Source organism: Balaenoptera acutorostrata, chromosome 15, assembly GCF_949987535.1.
Source record: "Balaenoptera acutorostrata chromosome 15, mBalAcu1.1, whole genome shotgun sequence".
NCBI classification, from domain to species: domain Eukaryota; kingdom Metazoa; phylum Chordata; class Mammalia; order Artiodactyla; family Balaenopteridae; genus Balaenoptera; species Balaenoptera acutorostrata.
In genome coordinates this window covers 49,055,469-49,075,950 of record NC_080078.1, presented here as the reverse complement: position 1 = coordinate 49,075,950, position 20,482 = coordinate 49,055,469, and the positions used below count along the sequence as shown (strand labels likewise).

The window sequence follows — 20,482 nt, the reverse complement described above, 5'->3', positions numbered from 1 at the left end:
CATAAATAAATGAGCTAAGACCTTGCTAATTAAATAGACAGCAACAAAGTCTCTTTAATAAGAGCAGGCAAACTTTTGCAATTTAGTTGTCCAATTTGGCTCTTTCCAGGAACACCTGGCCGTGGTCTGGACCTCTGGTCTTTCATTTCAGAGCTTACATTTATCCCTTCTCGGGATAAAATTACACTTTTTCTTTTAAATTCCAGAGCTCCAATGGCCTTTGAACTGAGTCTTAAAGCAATGGGGAATAACAGATAAAGGACTCGAAGGTAACCTGGACAATCTGGAGTCTATTCCTGCCAATGAAACACCATGACAATTGGGATGGGTCATTAACCTGGATTTAAGTTCCCCCCTCTCCAGATTGAAGAATAATTGACACCGACTTTATAGCTACTTTATTTATTTATTTATTTATTTTTGGCTGTTTTGGGTCTTCGGTTCGTGCAAGGGCTTTCTCTAGTTACGGCAAGCGGGGGCCACTCTTCATCGCGGTGCAGGGACCGCTCTTCATCGCAGTGCGCGGGCCTTTCACTATCGCAGCCCCTCCCGTTGCGGGGCACAGGCTCCAGACGCGCAGGCTCAGTAGTTGTGGCTCACGGGCCCAGCCGCTCCGTGGCATGTGGGATCCTCCCAGACCAGGGCTCGAACCCGCGTCCCCTGCATTAGCAGGCAGATTCTCAACCACTGCGCCACCAGGGAAGCCCGACACCGACTTTAATAACACAGTAATAAGTTATTTTATTTGATATGAGATTTCTAAAGCAATATTCATTTGACCATATAATTATGAGTATACTCACAAAAATAGAAATTATTATTCAAAATCATAAATATATAACAACTAAAGATCAGCATATTAAAAAGCAAAAAGGAGCCAAAAAATGCCCATATACTTATTTTCTTTTTGTTCCTCAACAGATTAAAACCTTATTAGAAATCAGAGATAAGTCAAAGAATTACAAAGAGTAGGAAGGAGCTAAGTATATTCTAGGATGTAAAATACAATCTAAACTAATCATGACAGTACTGTATCTTAGAAATTCTAACGCCATTCAAATTAACCTCAATGATGTTTTCAGAGATTCCCAACACTCAAAAGCCTGTGTTTAATGCAAATAACCACCAGGACAGGCCCCACTCACACATACTATATTTCAAAATACTCTCCTCATTTGCTTCTAAGTACAGTTAGTGCAAACAGACGTTCAGGGGCAGCTCTGCCTGTGTACTTACTTCCTCTATGGTCTATTTTACTTTGCTAAATTCTGTGGACAGTTGAATCCTATCAGCTGTCGTGCCCCCACTGGGGATTACAGGCTGTCAAAACCAGAGCTTGGTTTGACCAGCAAAGCGTACTATTTTTGGTGTTGCGCATTTTGGTTTTTGAATACCTAAAAATGGAACATGTATTGCCATCCCCGCCACCCCTCTAGATGGTCTCACATATTTAGGCTACCTGCTTGGCCCCCATAAGCATTTGGGTTTGAAACCACTGTCCTGCAGAAACTCTGCGGTGCTTCTCACAGGCTTCTTCTAAACTAGGACTTTCTCTTTCTGTCTACAGTCATGTAAGCCCTACTCTTTATCCAAGCCCCAGCTTAAATTCCACCTCTTCCATAAAGCCTACCATGTGCTTATGGTAATTTATCCATCCTGTTAATCCCTGCAGCTCTCACGGATGGTTTCATTCTTCTAGCACATACCAAATGGTATGATTTCCCTTTATTGTTTAATTCCTCTGGACCAAATGGGCAGGGCCTCTCTATTTACTCCTAAAGCCTACTTAAAAATCTGTATATAGATAGTACTCAATAAATGTTTGCTGGTGATAATGTTGAAGTCAAGGTAAAATAGGTACTGGAAAAAAACAAAAACAAAAACTGAAGATCCCATGAGGCCATGACCTCTGGTAGAAACTCCACTCAAAGCCTGTGCACTCCTCAAGGTCACTTGCTAGTTCCTCATAACCTCAGGTGACACAAATCAATGGAGCAATGAAAATGGAGCACTGCCTATCCCTTGAGCAAACGACATACAATGACCACAGAAGAGATGGCAATGCTTGTAAAATAAAAATGCTCTCAACACAGGAAAAAAAAAAAAAAGCACAATCACAAGCATCATAGACTTGTCTCAGCTTGCAAGGCAATCCCCATTTCCATTCTGTCCCCTGTCCCTCCTCGGAAAATCACACCACCAAAATAAACAGGTGTTAGAAAATGGGTAGGAATTTTTGTCATGGTGAAGGTCTATTCTTTTTCCTAGAAAAAGACACATGGCCTAGGAGTACATTTGTAAAACAGGCATTTTTACCTGCATAACAGGAGAGGGACTTGGTCACGTTTCTCTAGATGGCTAGATGGGCACGCCCCCTTGTGGACACTTCCTGACTCACCTCTGGAATGGTCAGCTGCAACTGTGAGCTGTTTCTAAGAAATTATTTCCCAACAATCATTTCCCTCACTTACTCAATAATATTATTATCAATAGTAATATTTCAGATAACCAAACTCTTCTTTCATTACATCCCCAAATATAAGCTTATTGTTAAAAGTGAGACATAGTTTTGAACTAATGTATGCTTGAAGCAAATAAAAGAAGATTCAAACTTATCTTGAAAGACCGTAAGACTTACAATTAAAGAAAATAACACACTTTGCTCTCTCAAAATTAACATTAGAATCATTGACTGTAGATGTTTAAGTTAGTAATATTAATTGAGTAAAGGCATTGTTTCTAGGCACTGTGATAAGGATAAAAAAACAAAATGCTCATGCTTCCATATGCCTGCATAGATATGATAAAATAATCACACACCAATCTCAAAATGTCAAAGGTAGTAGATAATTCAATTCAACAAGCATTTATTGAGTGCCCATTACACGTACTAAGTAGAAGAAAGGAATTGGTTTTGATCTGGGTGGCATTTGAGCTGGTCCTTAAAGAAGGACTTGGATTAGAATCTCAGTAGGTGGAGAAGTGGCTGGTATTCCATTATTAATTATCACTTATTCCACAAAGAGAAAGAGACATGAGCAAAACTTCGAAATAAGAACTTTCAGCAACTCCATGAAAAATCAAATACAGAAATGTAGTCGATAAGAGAAAAAAAGATTATTCCAGAAGAGAAATAATGGAAAAGTAGGCTGGGCTCAAGTTTCAAGAGGGTTCATAAAGTCAGTTCTAAAAACTCTGGGTTTTAATCTACAGATAGTAAAGATTCTATTAAAGTTTCTGTCAGAAGAAGGTCAAGACCAATGAAGGTATTTTTAAGGAAATGTATCCTGGGATAATACACAGAATTAAAGAGGAATGGAAAAAGGCTAGAACCAGGGAAGCCAGTTATAAAGATACTGCAACCATCCAGCCATCAAGGTAAAAAGGTATAGACTTGAGGGTGGTAAATATATCAAAAAGAAGCAAGCAAAAACAAAACAAAACAAAAAATAGTGCCTGTATTCATTAAACCAATGTTTATTGAGTACTTATTATATGCCAAGCTGAGAAACCATGGCAACCAAAACAGATATAATCCCTGTCCTTCTGGAACCTGCACTCTAGGGAAAGAGAAAGACATCAAATAAGCACACTCAGAGAGGCAGCTGGAGCAGCACGACAGTTTAAATGACAGGTGGGAGGGGGAGAGGCAATATTCCTGGGATCTGGAATTACAGGGACAAAGGACCTGACTCAGGCAGAATCCTGACAGTGTGACCCAGACTGAGAGTAAAAGAGCAAAAGACTGAAAAGAAAGACAAGCACCTGCTCGTATCGAGTCCTGTGGGCTCTGTTAAGGGACCTATACTTTATTCTTAAGAGCAGCTGGAAGTCACTGAAGAGTTTAATCAGGGTCATGACAGAATCAAGTTGCACTTTTAAATGATTCCACAAATGCTGGGTATAGAACTGACTGGAAAGGCAAGAGCAGACGGATTGCGATGCTACTGCAGTCATCCAGGAGACAGTGATGAAGCTTGATTCTAGACATGCTGAGCTAAGGTATGACATGAAATGTATAATAAGCAACTGGAACAGTTCAGGGACTGAAGAGGGGGGTGGTAATAAAAACTTAGATTCATCCACTCAAACACAGTTTCATTAAGTGGGCACTGTGTCAGGTACCTGTGGAAAATGACAATGACCTGGAGACAAATTCTGGAATAAGGAGAAAGGAGAAAAGAGCTCTAGGGTACCTTCGGGAGAGCTAAATGAATAAGACTGGACATGAAGTTATTAACTGAATGCAATCATGTATATAAGTACTAACTCCTCTAGAACGTTCTATGTTCATTTAAGCAACGATTACTAAGCAGGTGCTTTTCTAGGCCCACTGTGACACATTAGGCAGAAAAAGCAATGAGTCTCAAATGATGGCCCAATACCTCACACACCCCTGCAGATGTTCATCAGTATATTGAGAGTAGAGCCTAAAAATCGAGTTTTACAACTACCCAGATGAAGATAATGGCCAGCCAGGTTTAGCATACACTAAAATAAAGGATCTCTCAATGAGAGGATCAAGAGGTTTGGACAAACTCCATGCTGCCAATGATAATATATTAGAGAATTATCAAGCTGGAAAGAATGATGGTAATCACTTGATCCAGCATGCTGACTTTACTGCTGAGGAAACTGAAGTCTAGAGAGACTCCATGTTTGCCCAAGGTCTCTGGACTAGTTAACAGCAAACCTAGACTAGAAATCCTGGTCTACTGTACCCCATTTCAGCCTGCCCTACTTCCTCCACTCCTCAAGTAATCCCAGCCCAGGTCTTGAATTCTGAATAGTTTCTGGCATCTGACTTTTCATTCAAAATGTTCTAGGCTGATTATGGAAGAGGTGGGCCAATCAGGCCTTTGAAAACTCCAGACAGTTTTCCTTCAACTTAATTAAGCAGTGGGTCTTATCTTCTGATCTTAAAACATCCTTGTTATTGATCCATGTGTGTGTGTGTGTGTGTGTGTGTGTGTGTGTGTGTGTGTATACACATTTGTCTTCTCATGTATTGGTCTACTCTGCTGGCCTTATTAGCTACACATGTGTCAACACCACTACATCTGTGATGGGTCAACTCAGGTCATTAGTACATGGTGATATCATATGAGGACATATTTAAAAGTTCTGACTTAGAATCTGATGCTCTTAACATCATGGTCTGAGCCAATTCCCAGACAGGAAGACTTCTATCTGTAGCTCCAATGAAATTCCATTCACTGGAGACACTTCCTTTTAGGAAAGCTATAATATGATGATTTGCACATTATATACAAGATCAGCTGAGATTATCCCAATGATAACGAAGGAATGCTCTTTTTTCCCCTCCATTGATTCTGTTAAACACCAAAATTTAGAGGAGGCTCTACAGAGCTGATGAATAGTAAAAGTGGAGGGAGGATTTACAAGTCTGAACATATGATGTCAACCTATAACAAGTCTGGAAAACCACAGGTTACTTCCCTTACAAAATAAAAACAGCAGTTAAGGTCTGTTAACAGATTTCTTGCCTCACTCTTATCTCACTTATAACTTTAAAACTCAGTATAAATTTAAGGCATAGCTTCGTACGGGTTTAAGGAAGACTCGGGAAGAAATCCAACCTACTAGCTATTGAATCTTTATATGAGAACTTAGAAACTTTTTCTGAAACAGAAGAAAAAAAAAAAAATACTGCAACTGTCCAGCTATCAGGGGTTGAAAGTTCTGGATTTGGATAACTGATGAATTGACATAAAGTGCTGCAAAACATAGACATTTAAAGAAACCCCATGGTGGCGGGGGAATGAATTGGGAGATTGGGATTGACATATATACACAAATATGTATAAAATAGATAACTAATAAGAACCTGCTGTATAAAAAAAATAAATTAAATAAAATTCAAATCAAAAAAAAAAAAAGACCAACTTCCAAGTTGAAAAAGAGGTTTAAAAAGAGTCTGCCTTCTGCCTATCGAACGTGTATCTCTCTAAATAAACTTGCTTTCACTTTAATTAATTAATTAAAATAAAAAGTGATTTAAGAAAATGGATAAATAAATAAATAAACAAATAAACAAACCCCATCAAATTATATTGCAAAGGAATAATGGTCATCAGACTGTATAACCTACATAAATGCATGAGGTGGTGGTAATCTAGTAATATAAGTATTTAAGTTACTGACCTACTGATTTACATGTTAAGTCTTATAGGCTTAATCAGTAATCAAGATAGTCTTAGGACAGGAAAATATAATTTTTAATATATTACTTACAATTCAAAGAAATAATTTCAAATGGAAGATAATCACTCCACAGGATGAATTTACAGTTTTATTAAAAAGAAAATATCCACAAATATATAAAGTATATTTCTTTATGTAAAAGAGAAGGCAAAGAAGTTTCTTACTTCTGTTTACTCATATATCTATGCTTTAACCATCTTTTTGAGAAACACGGAAAGACTCCAGATCAAGAAAATGTCTATAAAAGACTAATTACTCCTTCCTCTGCACATATAATACACAAAATATACACAAGTACAAATAGAACAATCTGATGAAAACATGTTGTTTTTTGTGCATTTATTTCCTTTGATCTTAACCTACCTCTCACCCAAAAAATAACAGTGATTTAGTATGATACAGTTAAGCGTTTATATAATAATTTCAAGATGGTGGATAAAAGGGAAAAATGTTACCCACAATATACTTCAAAAGAATAGAATACATTTATGTGAAGCACACAACGCAAGGCCCAACATTTTCTTTCTGAAACATGTGGCCAATTTGATGTCCCTATGTGGTGGCTAAAGAACACAAAATTAAAAGTTGTAGAATCTCTTTAGAGTGGTTTTCAACACACAACACTGTATAAAGCATTGCAAGATTTTCGAAACTTGTTCATTAGAAATTGAAGAATGAAAGATTCACACAATGGAAAAGTCTAATTATCTTTCATTTCACCACCCTATACAAGTACTGCTTTACCTAAAAACCAATGAAATTAATTGAAAACTTAAATTACTTCATAAAAGTGGTGGGAGAAGGCAAAGAATTTCATGTACATCCAACTGTAAACTCTGTTATTAAAGAAAAAGACATGGAAACTATTTCGACAATATGCTTGTGAAAAATGAAAAGGAAAAAAAAGGCTTGAAACATCAAAAATGCCGAGATCAAACAATACCCCCAACCTCTTTTAATACTCTAAGAATAAAAGAGTCCCTTCTAGTAATATCCAGGGCTAGCTGTTTGAAACTGGTATTTATGAAATCTAGATTATCCTGTGCATTGGGTCTGTTTGTTTTCCCAAAGTATCTCCTCTTTGTAGCAACTCTTTCTGTTATATAACAAGGTTATGTAACAATTCAGTCAGTTCTGTAGCACGAGCTAAGAACCTCAATTGGCCGATGAGTTTATTAGCACTTCATTCCAAAAGAAAGTTTTCTTTTTCAAAAATGCTTAATACTAACACAACTACCTTTTACTTTTTGTATCAAAACAAAAGATAAACTTAAAACGTGTCAGCATTTCATCACGTACACCACAAGAATTATTGATAAATATTCTAACAACAATGAGAGTCCGTGGCAATCCTGTCAGGGGAGAATGCAGATGCCCACGTGTGGGAACTACAAAGGACAGAGGAGCATGCTGAACCGCACCATTCCTTTTCACAAACACAGTTCTCGATTTGCCTAGCTCTGACACAGACAAACGTCAGTTACCACAGCTCAGTTAAATAATACCAGTCACTCAACAGCCTGATCCAAACTTCAATTACATGGTATAGTAACTGTGAGTAATTGCATAAAGTATAAACTTCACTACTAGGTCTTTAGTTCAAAGATCACTATGTAAACTATGTAAACGTTAGATGCCCATCATGATCAGTGACCGATCATGTCGTTTCACTCAACGTCTGTCACGGATGGGTCACTGTGCACAGACAGCTAAGTGTGTAGTTGTGTTACCTCCTTGTCTCCCAGTGATAAATCCACATGACATTTTACAAATATCGATAATCAAAATAGGGCACTAGCCAACTAAGATGAAAGTGAAGCAAAGAAACAAAAAGTGATAATGTTGGAAGTGCAATTCTAGTAAAAAATAAGTGACGTTATGGAAGAAATAATTGACTGTGGGAATTTTCAACACTGCCACCGTTCAAGAGACTCAAGATCTGCAGTCAGAGGAACTTAGTGAAGACAAACCTGTCAACATAAATAAGGAATGTAGTTGTGACAAAAAGGATGAAGATGCCCCAGAAGAAGTGACACTGGCAAAAAAGCTGACATAAAAGGAAAGCTGAGAGATACCGTACAACATGGAAAGAGCAAAGGATAAAATGTTGAAAGCTGATGCAAAATTAAAAAGAGTTTGACGATTCACCATGACATAAACAGATGCTCACTCCATATCATAACTTACATGACAGGAAAGCAAGCACTGTTCAAACTACTATTGATAAAGGGTTTTTTAGAAAAAATCTACTTTAATTCTGATGCTTTAAATTAGTGTACTAAATAAATATTCATTTTAATTACTTTTTTGTTTGTTTCTCTACACATTTATAACCACCAGTAAAAGAGTTTCTAATGTTTTGACAAAAATGTTTAAAGGTCATGGAAAAAGTGTACTTTTTTGCCATTAAGATCCCTTTGCACAGTTCCGGTTTGCACAGTCATTTTTATGGTCCAGCACTACCATGCAAAGTGTGTACTATCTATACACAGCAAGGGAAAGAAAGAAGTAAAGAAAAATCCAGAACAGTTGGGTCTACCCAGATAGGGGAGTGGAACAGGGCATAAACAACTACTACTTTTATATTACACAGCACTACAGGTAAATAATAATCTTTTCCTTCTCCAGTATGTCTTCCCTCCAAGTCACACCAAAAAAGCATGGATGAAACAGAGATGTCAATTATTAAGAATAGACAGTTACTCAGAATTTATTCCTTATTTTTTAATATTGTATCTTAAAACCCATGTATTCTGAAAGTGAGGATAAAATGTGTTTTATTTGATTTATGGGGAGATTAGCTGCTTAACCCACTACTGGTTTGTAGCAACAACGGACATATTAATTGTGCAGAAGAAGACGATAAAAAAAAGTTCTCCATTTACGCTACACACTGTAGATTACCTCCTTAATAACCACTCTCCTCCCCTTCCTTTGACAACAAAACAACTAATTTTTGGGGAGAAGACAATGTGTCTAGCAGCAAGCCATGAGCTATGAGACAGTAATGAGGAAAATCCACTTAATTTCCTAGGCTCCTTTGCAACTGGGAATAGCCATGTGACCAAACTGTGCCCCTTGTCCACTGCCTCCCAAAAAAACAACTAAAGAGAAATCTATTGAGAGAGATTCTGGAAAACTTTTGCATCCCAGATAAAAAAGTGACAGACACATCTGACACTAGTCTCCCCGCCCACACCCTCCATGGTCTCACCTTCTTCTCACCTTGAATGCAGATGTGACACCTAAAATTATAGGAGCCATATTCCATCCATAAGACAAAAGGCATGAGAGAAAAGGCCCAAGAGAAATCCCAGATATGTTGGCTCCAGCACCATTGGAAACCCGAGCTAATGAATGCTTGCAAACACCCACCTCCAGAATTTTTTATTATGAGGCAAAGGGACAGGGAGCAGGGGGACAAATATGCGTTTCCTAAGTCGCCATCAGGTTTTCTGTTGTTTGCAGCCAAAAGCATTCCATTAATTAACCATTCTTATTTTAAACTAAGTCAAATGTAAATGGTCAAAGACGAAGGAAAACAGAAATACTCTAACTGAGGTAGCAAGCTGATTAAATATTCTTCTTGCTTTAATTCTGATTTCTATTAGTATTGTGATAATGTCTGGACAATCAATTACTTTTTTAAGAAAAACGAGCAATATCAATGCAACAAAAATTGCTAAATTTATTTACTTTATTTTCAGGCTTTAAAATATTTATTCGGGCTTCCCTGGTGGCGCAGTGGTTGGGGGTCTGCCTGCTAATGCAGGGGACACGGGTTCGAGCCCTGGTCTGGGAGGATCCCACATGCCGCAGAGCGGCTAGGCCCGTGAGCCACAATTGCTGAGCCTGCGCGTCTGGAGCCTGTGCTCCGCAACAAGAGAGGCCGCGATAGTGAGAGGCCCGCGCACCGCGATGAAGAGTGGCCCCCGCTTGCCGCAACTGGAGGAAGCCCTCGCACAGAGGCGAAGACCCAACACAGCCAAAAATAAATATAAAAATAAATAAATAAATAAATATAAGAGGCTTCCCTAAATTTAAAAAAAAAAAAGACAGAAAAGCAGCTTCATTATTTAAAAAAAAAAAATTTATTCTACTGTATACTCCTTTCAAGACAATATTTATCTCCTTCAGCACTGAGTAACAAAAAAGTGAACATTAGGAAAGTTACCAAAAACTCTCTTCTTTTTATTATATTTATATACCCAACTCACAGCTTCTCTGATGTAGCCACACAACACACAGTAGTTCCAGGCTGTAGTCAATGCTGGCTAACCAGCACTGTGCTGAAACTATACACACGGGACAGGCAGAAATAAACTAAATACAGGTTGATTTAGAAAACAGCTATTTGTCCTTTCCTGTCACATCTCCAAAAAACTGCTACACTTCCTCTCAAAAATTATAATTTTCTGCGCCATTGGCTCCTTATCTGGTGGTCTTTTCTTTCTCGGAGCATTTTTATTACCTTTGCCAAGGTTATACAGCAAACATCTGCACAACAAAGCCTGTGGCCCGCATCCTTCCCTAAAGGCAGAAGCTGGGTCCTAGTCAAACACAGTGCTTTGTACACATTAAAGTTCATATATTCTGAATATTAAAAATATTTTCCTGTCATTTCAGGGGTCTAAAATACTCCATTTGAATCATGCCTGAATTCCACCTCTCCACCCACTACTAGTGACCTCCATTACCACCCACCCTTTCTCCATTACAAGATTCCACCCAGAGTAGCACCCAGAGTAGCAGTTTCCCTTCTTTTTTGGCTGAGATGAAGGCAAACAATGGCAAAGGCAAAAACGATGGTGTCTCAGTCAGTGACAGTCACCAAACACTTGAACATCCATTAACACATCTGTTCCTCCTAGCAGCCCTGCTATGGGAGCAGAATATCACTATTTTCAGTTAAAGATAAGGAAACTGAGCCTTCCTAGGTGAAATTACTCAGTGAATTCACAGAAGGTAACTGACAGTGGTACGGTGTCTTGACCCCATCTCCCCACCTCTCCCTCCCCACTCCACAGCAAAACTTCTCAAAAGAATTACCTCCACCCTGTTCTCCCTGACGGACCCACTCCACCTGCTCTACAATCCACCACGTCGTGGAAACTGTCCTCATCCAGGTCCAAAGTCTCCAGGTGCCGAGTCCAGTGGCCAGTCCTCTGTCCTCCTACCTGTTTTGTCAGCAGCACTTGACCCAGGTGATGCCTGACTTTGAACGCTCCTCTCTGCTTCCCAGACACTCTCCTGGTGGCCCCTCTGCCCCACTGGCTGCTCCATCTTTCTCTTTTGCTGGTTTCTCCTCCTCCCAACGTAGACATGTTGGCCTGGCCCAGGGTTCAGTTTTCAGACCTCTATCTTCACTCACTACTACTAAGTGAGCTCACCTGGCCACGTGGATTCATATTCCTTTTGATGCCAATGATTGCCAAATGGGAATCTCCCTCCTGACCTACCCCTAAGCTTCAGATTCATATAACCAACTCCACAGTTCATCTTTCCTGCTGCCACATCCAGCTTTTTATTGTAAATCCTCTTTACCAGGTTGATGAGTGGTTGTTTAAATTTTTCAAAAATTGAATATTCTCTGGGTGAAGGACAGAATCATAAAGAAGGACACATACTGTAAATATTTCCTTTTTATTTAAAACACAAAACCAATTCATTCATTCGCTAGCCAATCTTTTCATGTAAGACTTTCTCTGAATGTGAGCCCACATACAAATGTTCCATATCATCTTCCTATAACACCCTGGACTGTCCTATGATTTCAAGTTTTATTTTATCTAAAAGTAGAACAAGAATATAAATACACTAACAACACAATACAATCTGAATGCACAAAGCTTCTAGATTTTTACGATTTTTCTCAATCTTTTACAGCTGGTTTGCCCATACTTAACTCTACAGCAACTTTTTATAGACCCACTCTGCTTTTTCAAGTTAGTTTTCAAACAAACAACTCTCTCAGTTTGCAAGCAGACAACTCTCTTTTTAAGCTCAATATTCATCACTTTATGAGAGACGATGAATTATGATAAAGGATAAAATGATAAAAAAACAATGAGCATAATGAAGCTCTTGGTGGCACAAAATTCAACTGAAAGGAGTAGAGGAACATAGCACACTAAAAGTGGTCTATTACCTTTGAGTGTTTAGGGTGCCTTGGCATCAGATAGTATGTTTTATCGTGAAAATGAAAAGCACTGGTTAATCTGAGTTCATTAAGGGAACATGGACTAAGAAAGTTCTTGATTTCCACTTCCCACCTCCATCACCTTGAAGCCATACTTTCTCCGGCTCCCTGCCCCACCTTAGTAAATGGCAATACACTATGACTAAACTAAAACTTTTAAATCCCCTCTCTGTAAGGCGTCAGTAATTCCTGTCTTTCTAGGAGCCCTTATAATATATCCTGGATGTATTCACTTCTCTCCATCTCCCTCCCTAACATCCACAGTCCATGTGGCACCATCTCCCAACTGTAATAACTTTGTAACTAATCTCCTCACTTCTGTTTTTGCCTCCCCCTGTTCTCCATGTAGCAGCCAGAAAGAACTCTGTAAAATGTGAATAAGGCAGTGTTGCTTCTCTGCTTTTACAATAACTCATTATTCATGAAACAAAAGTGGAAACTCCTCAAGGAGCCGGCATCTACCTTCCTCTCCAGCTTCAGATCATACCATCCTCCTCTTGCCCACCCTGCTTTAGGCACAATGCCCTTCTTCTCCATTCCTCTGATATGCCAAGTCCCCACCAGGGCCACTGCACATGCAGTTCATTTTTCCTGGAACACTATTCCACCGACTTCTCATAAAACTCACTTCATATTTTTCAGATGTCGCCTCAAATGTTACACCCTCAGAGAGGTCTCTGTTGATCATCCTAACTAAAGGAGTCCTCTTTTGAGTCTCCCCTCCATCTCTCATATCCAAGTTACTTTGTATCATATCATCTTGTGCTTTTTTTTCCTTTATATCAGTTATCAAACATGGTAATTATCTTACTTGATTGTACGTTTATATGTTTCTGTCTCTAGACACTAAAATGTAAAATTTCATTAGAGCAGGAATTACCTCTATCCTGTTCACCACTGTTTTCTTACTACCCAGCTCAGCACCGAGAGTAGCTGCTTAATAAATATTTTCTGAATAAAAAAATGAATCTTCTGAATAAGACCAGCTGAAGATATTCTCTATGAGGTCAACTGATATTTCTATGCATAAAAACCCTAAACTGATGTCCCTGAAAAAAAGACCTGTCTAAGAATGTTCATAGCAGCTTTATTCATAAAGTACAAACCTGGAAATGAACCAAATGTCCATCAATAGGAGAATGGATAAACAACTTACAGTAAATGGGAATATTATTCAGTAATAAAAAAGAATAAACCTGTGACACACTGTCTCAAAAATATTTTGTGAAAGAAACCAAATAGAAAAGAGTACATTCTGTATGAATCCAATTATATAAAGTTCAAGAGCAACAAAAAACATCTATGGTGATAAAACTCAGAGCAGTGGTTACCTATAAAGGGTAGAGAATGGCTGAAAGGAAGTACAAAAGAACCAGATATGTTCTACATCTTGATAGGTAAATGGGTTACATGGGTATATATATATATTTATAAAAATGATTAAATTGCTCACTGTATGCAAATTTTATCAGTTTTTTAAAAGAACAGAAGTCCTAAATTTGCTTACTCAGACATCACATGGGATGCAAAAACCGAAGAAACAGAACCACACTACTAGCCACTTTCACCAAGGTCTACCTACTCATTTGTTCATTTTCCCCCTAAATTTCTACTCTTCTCTGGCAGAAAAATAAAAAGGTTTGGACCAAAATGTTTGATTAATTGTCCCATGTGGCAACATACTGGAAAAATATCTATCACCGTGAGAGAAGATTTAGTATGCATTCATAGGTGAATAAACCATATATAGCTATGACGGAAAGCATTAGCCAGTACATAAGCAATTATAGGACTAATCAATGAAGAATATTAACGAGATGCCAAGTTATATCAAATGACGATGTGACATGAGAACTCCATCATGAACTGTGTGCTAACGGACCTCTAAGCCATAGTTTGAGCATGAATGTTATGGTTTTTAATTTTTCTATCGCCCAAAACACCTAAGAAATGCCACACGCAGACTCATGATGGCACACAAATGCATGAAATGCAAACAAAGAAAATGTAAGAACAAGAAACAGAGACATGTAACTAGAATGTACCAAAAAACCTACATGAATCCAATATATACATTTCCTTATAACACTCTATCCCCTAAACAGCCATGTTCATCCAGAGTTGCAAGGACCAAAACAGCAGCCACGAGCCACATGGAGCTACTGAGCACTTAAACTGTGGTGAGGACAGATGAGAAGCTAAATTTTTAATGTTATTACATTTTAATAAACTTTAATTTTAAAACAGAGTTTCAATTCAATTTCTGGGAAGTCTTAAGTATGTTTGTTATGTAACTTGTTATGTAAACCTACTTTTTCAACTGTTAACTTTATGGTATATAGATACAGACCATATTTCCAATGAAAATTTAATGTCATAATTGAGACGTGCTGTAAGTGTAAAATACACACTGCTTTTGGAAGACTTAATACAAAAAAAAAAATAGACTAGCTCACTAGTAATATTTTTTCATTCATCACATTTTTGAAGTGATATTTTAGATTCACTGGTTTAAACAAAATAAGTCTTAAAATTAATTTCACCTGTTTCTTTTAATTTTTTTAAATGCAGCTACTGGAAAACTTAAAAAGTACATATGTGGCATGCATTATATTTCTACTGGGTTGTACTATTCTGAGGCTTATATATCTAAATGCAGACTAAATATATCATTATGATACATTAATTATTAATATTTCAAACACCTCCTGACCTTTTCACTTGATTGTCTTCTTTTCTTTAGTTGAATGAAATCTGTTTCCACCCTTTCTGCCAGCTCTAGTTTCCTCTTGTTTCTTTTAAATGCAGCTAAACTGAATCCTATAAAAGAAACATTAAAAATAACATTTGAAAAATATTAGGGCAATGGGGCAGATGAGATATCCTGAAGAGCCTTCTCAGGACAAAATCCTTGAGAATGTTGGATAAAGGATTTTATAAAGTCTTTTCAGTGTACACTGAGGTGCGAGGGAATAAGAAAAATAACCTAAAGTAAAAAAATTAAGAAAAAGGTCAAATCCAGAGAGACAAGTGAGCTCTGAAGGTAGATGCTCTCCAGGAGTGTCTGCTAATGCATGCCATGGCCAGCTCTGGTTTTGAAGGTCTCTGTGCATAAGAGACAAGAGCTGAGACTTGGGACAATGCAGCAGGAGAAAACGTATTGGAGATCATCCACATAAAAAGGGGGAACTCGGGGCTTCCCTGGTGGCGCAGTGGTTGAGAGTCTGCCTGCCAATGCAGGGGACACGGGTTCGAGCCCTGGTCTGGGGGGATCCCACGTGCCGCGGAGCAACTGGGCCCGTGAGCCACAATTACTGAGCCTGCGCGTCTGGAGCCTGTGCTCCGCAACAGGAGAGGCCGCGATAGTGAGAGGCCTGCGCACTGCGATGAGGAGTGGCCCCCGCTTGCCGCAGCTGGAGAAAGCCCTCGCACAGAAACGAAGACCCACCCAACACAGCCATAAATAAATAAATTAAAACTAAAGAAAAAAAAAAAAAGGGGGGGGGGGGGAACTCCAAAGGGTAATATGCCCAATGAAAGGGAAAACTAGAAAATGCCGTAATATGCAAAGAATCAGGAAACTTGTAAGTCACAGCCTTGGCTATAAACGTAAGAGAAGAAAAGTCCTGTTACACTTGGCTGGTTTGGGAAGGGGAGCTCTGTTTTGTCGGGGTGTGTGTGGGTGTGTGTACGCACATGTGTGTGCGCATGCGCGCACAGGTGGGATGGGGCGGGGGCTGCTCTTGAAGAACAATTAGAATTATAAGAACAAAATACATATCTATATAACATTAAAGTATAAAAAAATATTTAAAAGTTCAGGCAGAATTAGGAGAATTTGTATTACCTATGTGGCCTGAAAAACACAAAAAACCAAAAATGATCTTGGTGAGGCAATGCTTCAAAAACCCATTAAATGCAAATGCAAATACTCCCTGGAAAAACCCACCTTAACTCACCCAGACCTCAAAGAATTCCCATGTTCCAATTAATATGAGCCCATAGTTAAAAAAACAGTTCATAAAAGGAATGAGAAATAAATCACCAAGAATGAAAAAATAAAAGTCAGCCAAACATCAGAAAGTATAATCCAACCGGCAAAGACGTCAGATACTAGTATAATCATATATAGAATATAAAACATGTTTATGCTCACAGACATAAAAAAAAGATATTGAAAATATAACTAAGGAAGAAAAGATGATAACATTCCCAGGCAGACTTGAAGAAGAACCAAACAGAACTTCTAAAAATAAAAAATACAATAACTGGAATTTTAAGACTTGATATACAGATTTAAACAATTAGATTCAGCTGACAAGAGAAATTACAAACTGGAATATAACACTGAAAAGATTACCAAAGTTTTCTGATAATGGCAGACTAAATTCTTAAGAGCAATTCTCCCACCAATTATCAAAAATATTGGATAAAATATGAAAAATACCACCTTAAAAGCATTAAAAACCTTATAAAAAGTATCGAGCTTTTCTGAGGGTAAACTAAAGACTAAAGCTATTATTATTGCACTGTGAGCATTTGCCAACACTTGCGCACTTGAATTTGATTCCGTGGCATCAAGGAGAGGCATAAGTCAAACCCAGAGCCCATTAAAGGCGGGAGTTTCATAGGAGACACTTCCCACAGCAAGCTAGGGATTGAAAGGGCCAACATCCCCACAGGAAGGGTGAGCTAGAACCAAGCAAGTCCACCCCTACCCTCTACCCCAATCCCAAGTGCATTTAGGCAAGGTGGTTATCTTCAATGCACTGAAAGGAAATATCTGCTCACCCAGAACAGTATATCCAGTAAAATTAACCTTCAAAAATGAAGGTGAAATAAAAATAGTTTCAGGTGAACAAACTCATGAGCAAACTCATCACCAGCAAGACCTGTACTAATGAAAATATTAAAGGGTGTTCTTCAGTAACAGGCAAAATAATACAAAGTGAAAGCTCAAAGACAAAAAAGAAAAAAAAAAGGTAGGGGAGAGGGGTGCAGAATTAAGTGCAAAGAAAAGAATATATGTGCAGGCAAATCTAAATGAAAATTGACTGCAGTAAAACAATAATTAAAGTGTCACAGTGTTTTTAAGTGCATATTAATTTTCCCCACATTGATGTAAATTAATCAAAATAACAGTGGGAAAATAACAAAGATACTCTAACATATTACCTTTAAGATTAATCAAGAAAATTTTAAATAAGGAAAAACAAATATGTTAGGAAAATCAGGTGGAAAAGGAACCAGAGTTGCCCTCAAGACCAAGTCAAAGAACAATAGTGTAGTAATGGACAAAAAAGAAGTAATGGAACTGACCAACAAGTTTAGAAACAAACTCATGTATATCCTAATAGAATTTGAGAATAACACTGCTTTTTCATACCAGTGGGAAATCTATATGTTATTCAGTAAACTTTCTTGGCACAATACATTACCTATTTGGGGAAAAAAACACAAATTAAATTCCTACCACACGCTACACACAAAACTGAAACCTTATAAGTATTAATGATTTAAACATATAAAATCTAAAAAAAGAAATCCAAAAAGATTAAGCCATCACACAGTAGGCATAAATACCAGTCTTTTTATATCAGTCTTTTTTGAGAGAGACTTTATTTTTTATTTTTACTCGTTTTAACATTAAAGTAGAATATTTTACATTGAATGTTATCAAAGCCAGAATCCATCAAAAGGATGGTTCATTGATAAAACCACATAAAATTTAAAATGTCTACAAGGCAAAAGACATCATATGCAAAGGTAAATGATAAATGGCATCTTTTTAAATTTTAAAGTATATGCAAATACTTACAAATAGGATTAATAACCTTGAATCAGAATAGTCTGATATAAAATTAATAAGTTGGAGCTAGAGGGAAGATGGCAGAGTAAGAAGCACCAGGAATCTGTCTCCCCACCTAGACAGCAACTGGCCTGCTAGAATCTGTCTAATGTAAGTATTATACAACTCTGGAGTCTATTAAAGAGGAAGGTTTCCAGGGGAAAGTTTCATTGTAAACTGTGGTTAATCTGGGTCAACTTCAGCTCTTCGCACAGTAGCCTCCCCACACTCCATCCCCAACCCTGTGGCAGGCAGCTGGGCATACACTCCTAAAGCAGCTTGCACATAGCTTGTGAGAGTCAGGGTGGGTAATAAAGACCCTCTCCTCCAAATACCAGAATCTGTGCTCTGATTGCTGGTTCTGGTCACAGAGGTACAGACTCAGAGGCAGACAGCCATTGTTGCAATGCCTCTCCCTCCAGCTGAAGTGACCTCCAGGGAATTTAAAAGGCTAGTCCTTGTCTCCCTTTTGGAGACAGACATTTAAGGAGATATACAAATGGCCAAAACGCACATGAAAAGATACTCAACAGCATAATCATTAGGTAAATGAAAACTGAGATCACAAGATACTACCTCATACCCATTAGGATGGCTATTACCAAACAAACAAACAAAAAACAAAATAACAAGTGTTGATGAGGGTGTGGAGAAATTGGAACCTTTGTGCACTATTACTGGGAATTTAAAATGGTGTAGCTGCAATGGAAAGGAGTACAGTGGTTCTTCAAAAAATTAAAAACATAATTACCATATAATCCAGCAATTTCACTTCTGGGTACCCAAAAGAATTGAAACAGATATTTGTACACCTGTGTTCATAGCAGCATTATGTGTAATAGCCAAAAGTTGGAACTCAAGTTGCTTCAACCCATTCAATGTATAAATGATAAACAAAATGTGGTATATACATACAATGGAATATTATTCAGCCTTAAAAAGAAATTCTGACGCATGCTACAACATGGATGAACCTTGAGGACATCATGCTAAGTGAAATAGGCCTGTCACGAAAGAAAAAAAAAATGTATGATTCCACTTATAAGAGGTACCCAGAGTAGTCAAATTCATAGGGACAGAACTAAGAATGGTGGTTGCCAAGGTCCAGGCGGAAGGAAACAAGGAGTTAGTGTTTAATGAGTACAGAGTTTCAGTTTCTCAAGATGAAAAGGATTTTGCAGATGGATGGTAGTCATACTTATACAATGTAAATATACTTAAAGCTACTGAAATGTACCATTAAAAATGTTTAAGATGGTAAATTTTACATTGTGTATTTTACCGAAATTTTTTTAAATGCACATGAATATTTATTTATAGCAGCATTATTTATTATAGCCCCAAACTGGAAATAACCCAGATGCCTTTCAATGGATAAATGATTAAACAAACAGTGGTACATCCACTGTTTAGCAATAAGATGGTACAAGCTATTGATAAGAACCACCACCTGGATGAATCTCAAGAGAATTATACTAAGTGATAAAAAGCCAATTCCCAAAAACTCATATCTTATATGATACCATTTATATAACATTTTTGAAATGACAAAATTATACAGACGGAGAATAGATTAGTAACTGCCAGGTGTCAAGGAAGGGGTGAAGGTTGGAGGTGAGTGGGTGAGACTATAAAAGGGCAACATGAGAGATCCCTGTGGTGATAAAAGTGTTGTGTATCTTGACTGTCAATACTATCCTGAATGTGATATTGTACTGTAGTTTGGCAAGATGTTCCCATTGGTGGAAACTGGGCAAAGGGCACATAGCATCTCTCTGTTGTATTTCTTAGGATTGCATGTGAATTTATAAATACTTCAAAATAAAAAAATTGAAACAGCATAACTGGCCATATTAACTAGCCATATGAAATTAAGTGTTGATATATCATATACCAGTTATGATAAAACTCTACAATTACAAAGTATGTTTAATATCATGTTGTCTTTCAAAGTACCTTACACAAAGGCAGAAAAACTGTAAGAACACAATCTAGCCAATAGAAAACAAGAAAACAGGATTCCTTGTGGTGGAATCATGCCCATAAATTGAAAGAATAGAATAACGTTCTTAATCTACTCTTTACTTAATTTAAAGATGTATCCCAGGTCTAATCAAAGCATAAAACAGCTGAAAATTAAGGAATAGATGGTAGCAACTTTGTAGCACAAACTATTTAAGGTTGTCCTTTACCAAAGGAAAACAAAATTA

At 37.7% G+C, this 20,482-nt stretch overlaps 1 protein-coding gene across 8 annotated transcripts in view; it reads right to left on the bottom strand.

Annotated features, from left to right (window-relative positions):
• Nucleotides 1-20,482, bottom strand: part of TASP1 (taspase 1) — a 237,763-nt gene that overhangs the window by 147,021 nt on the left and 70,260 nt on the right. For all 8 annotated transcript variants that reach the window (XR_003622916.2, XM_057530053.1, XM_057530052.1 and 5 more), the window contains one exon: nt 15,138-15,244. Coding sequence is in view for 7 of the 8 variants with exons in the window: in XM_057530053.1 (XP_057386036.1) it covers nt 15,138-15,244 (107 nt within the window). In the remaining variant the exon portion in view is untranslated. The remainder of the gene's footprint in view (nt 1-15,137; nt 15,245-20,482) is intronic.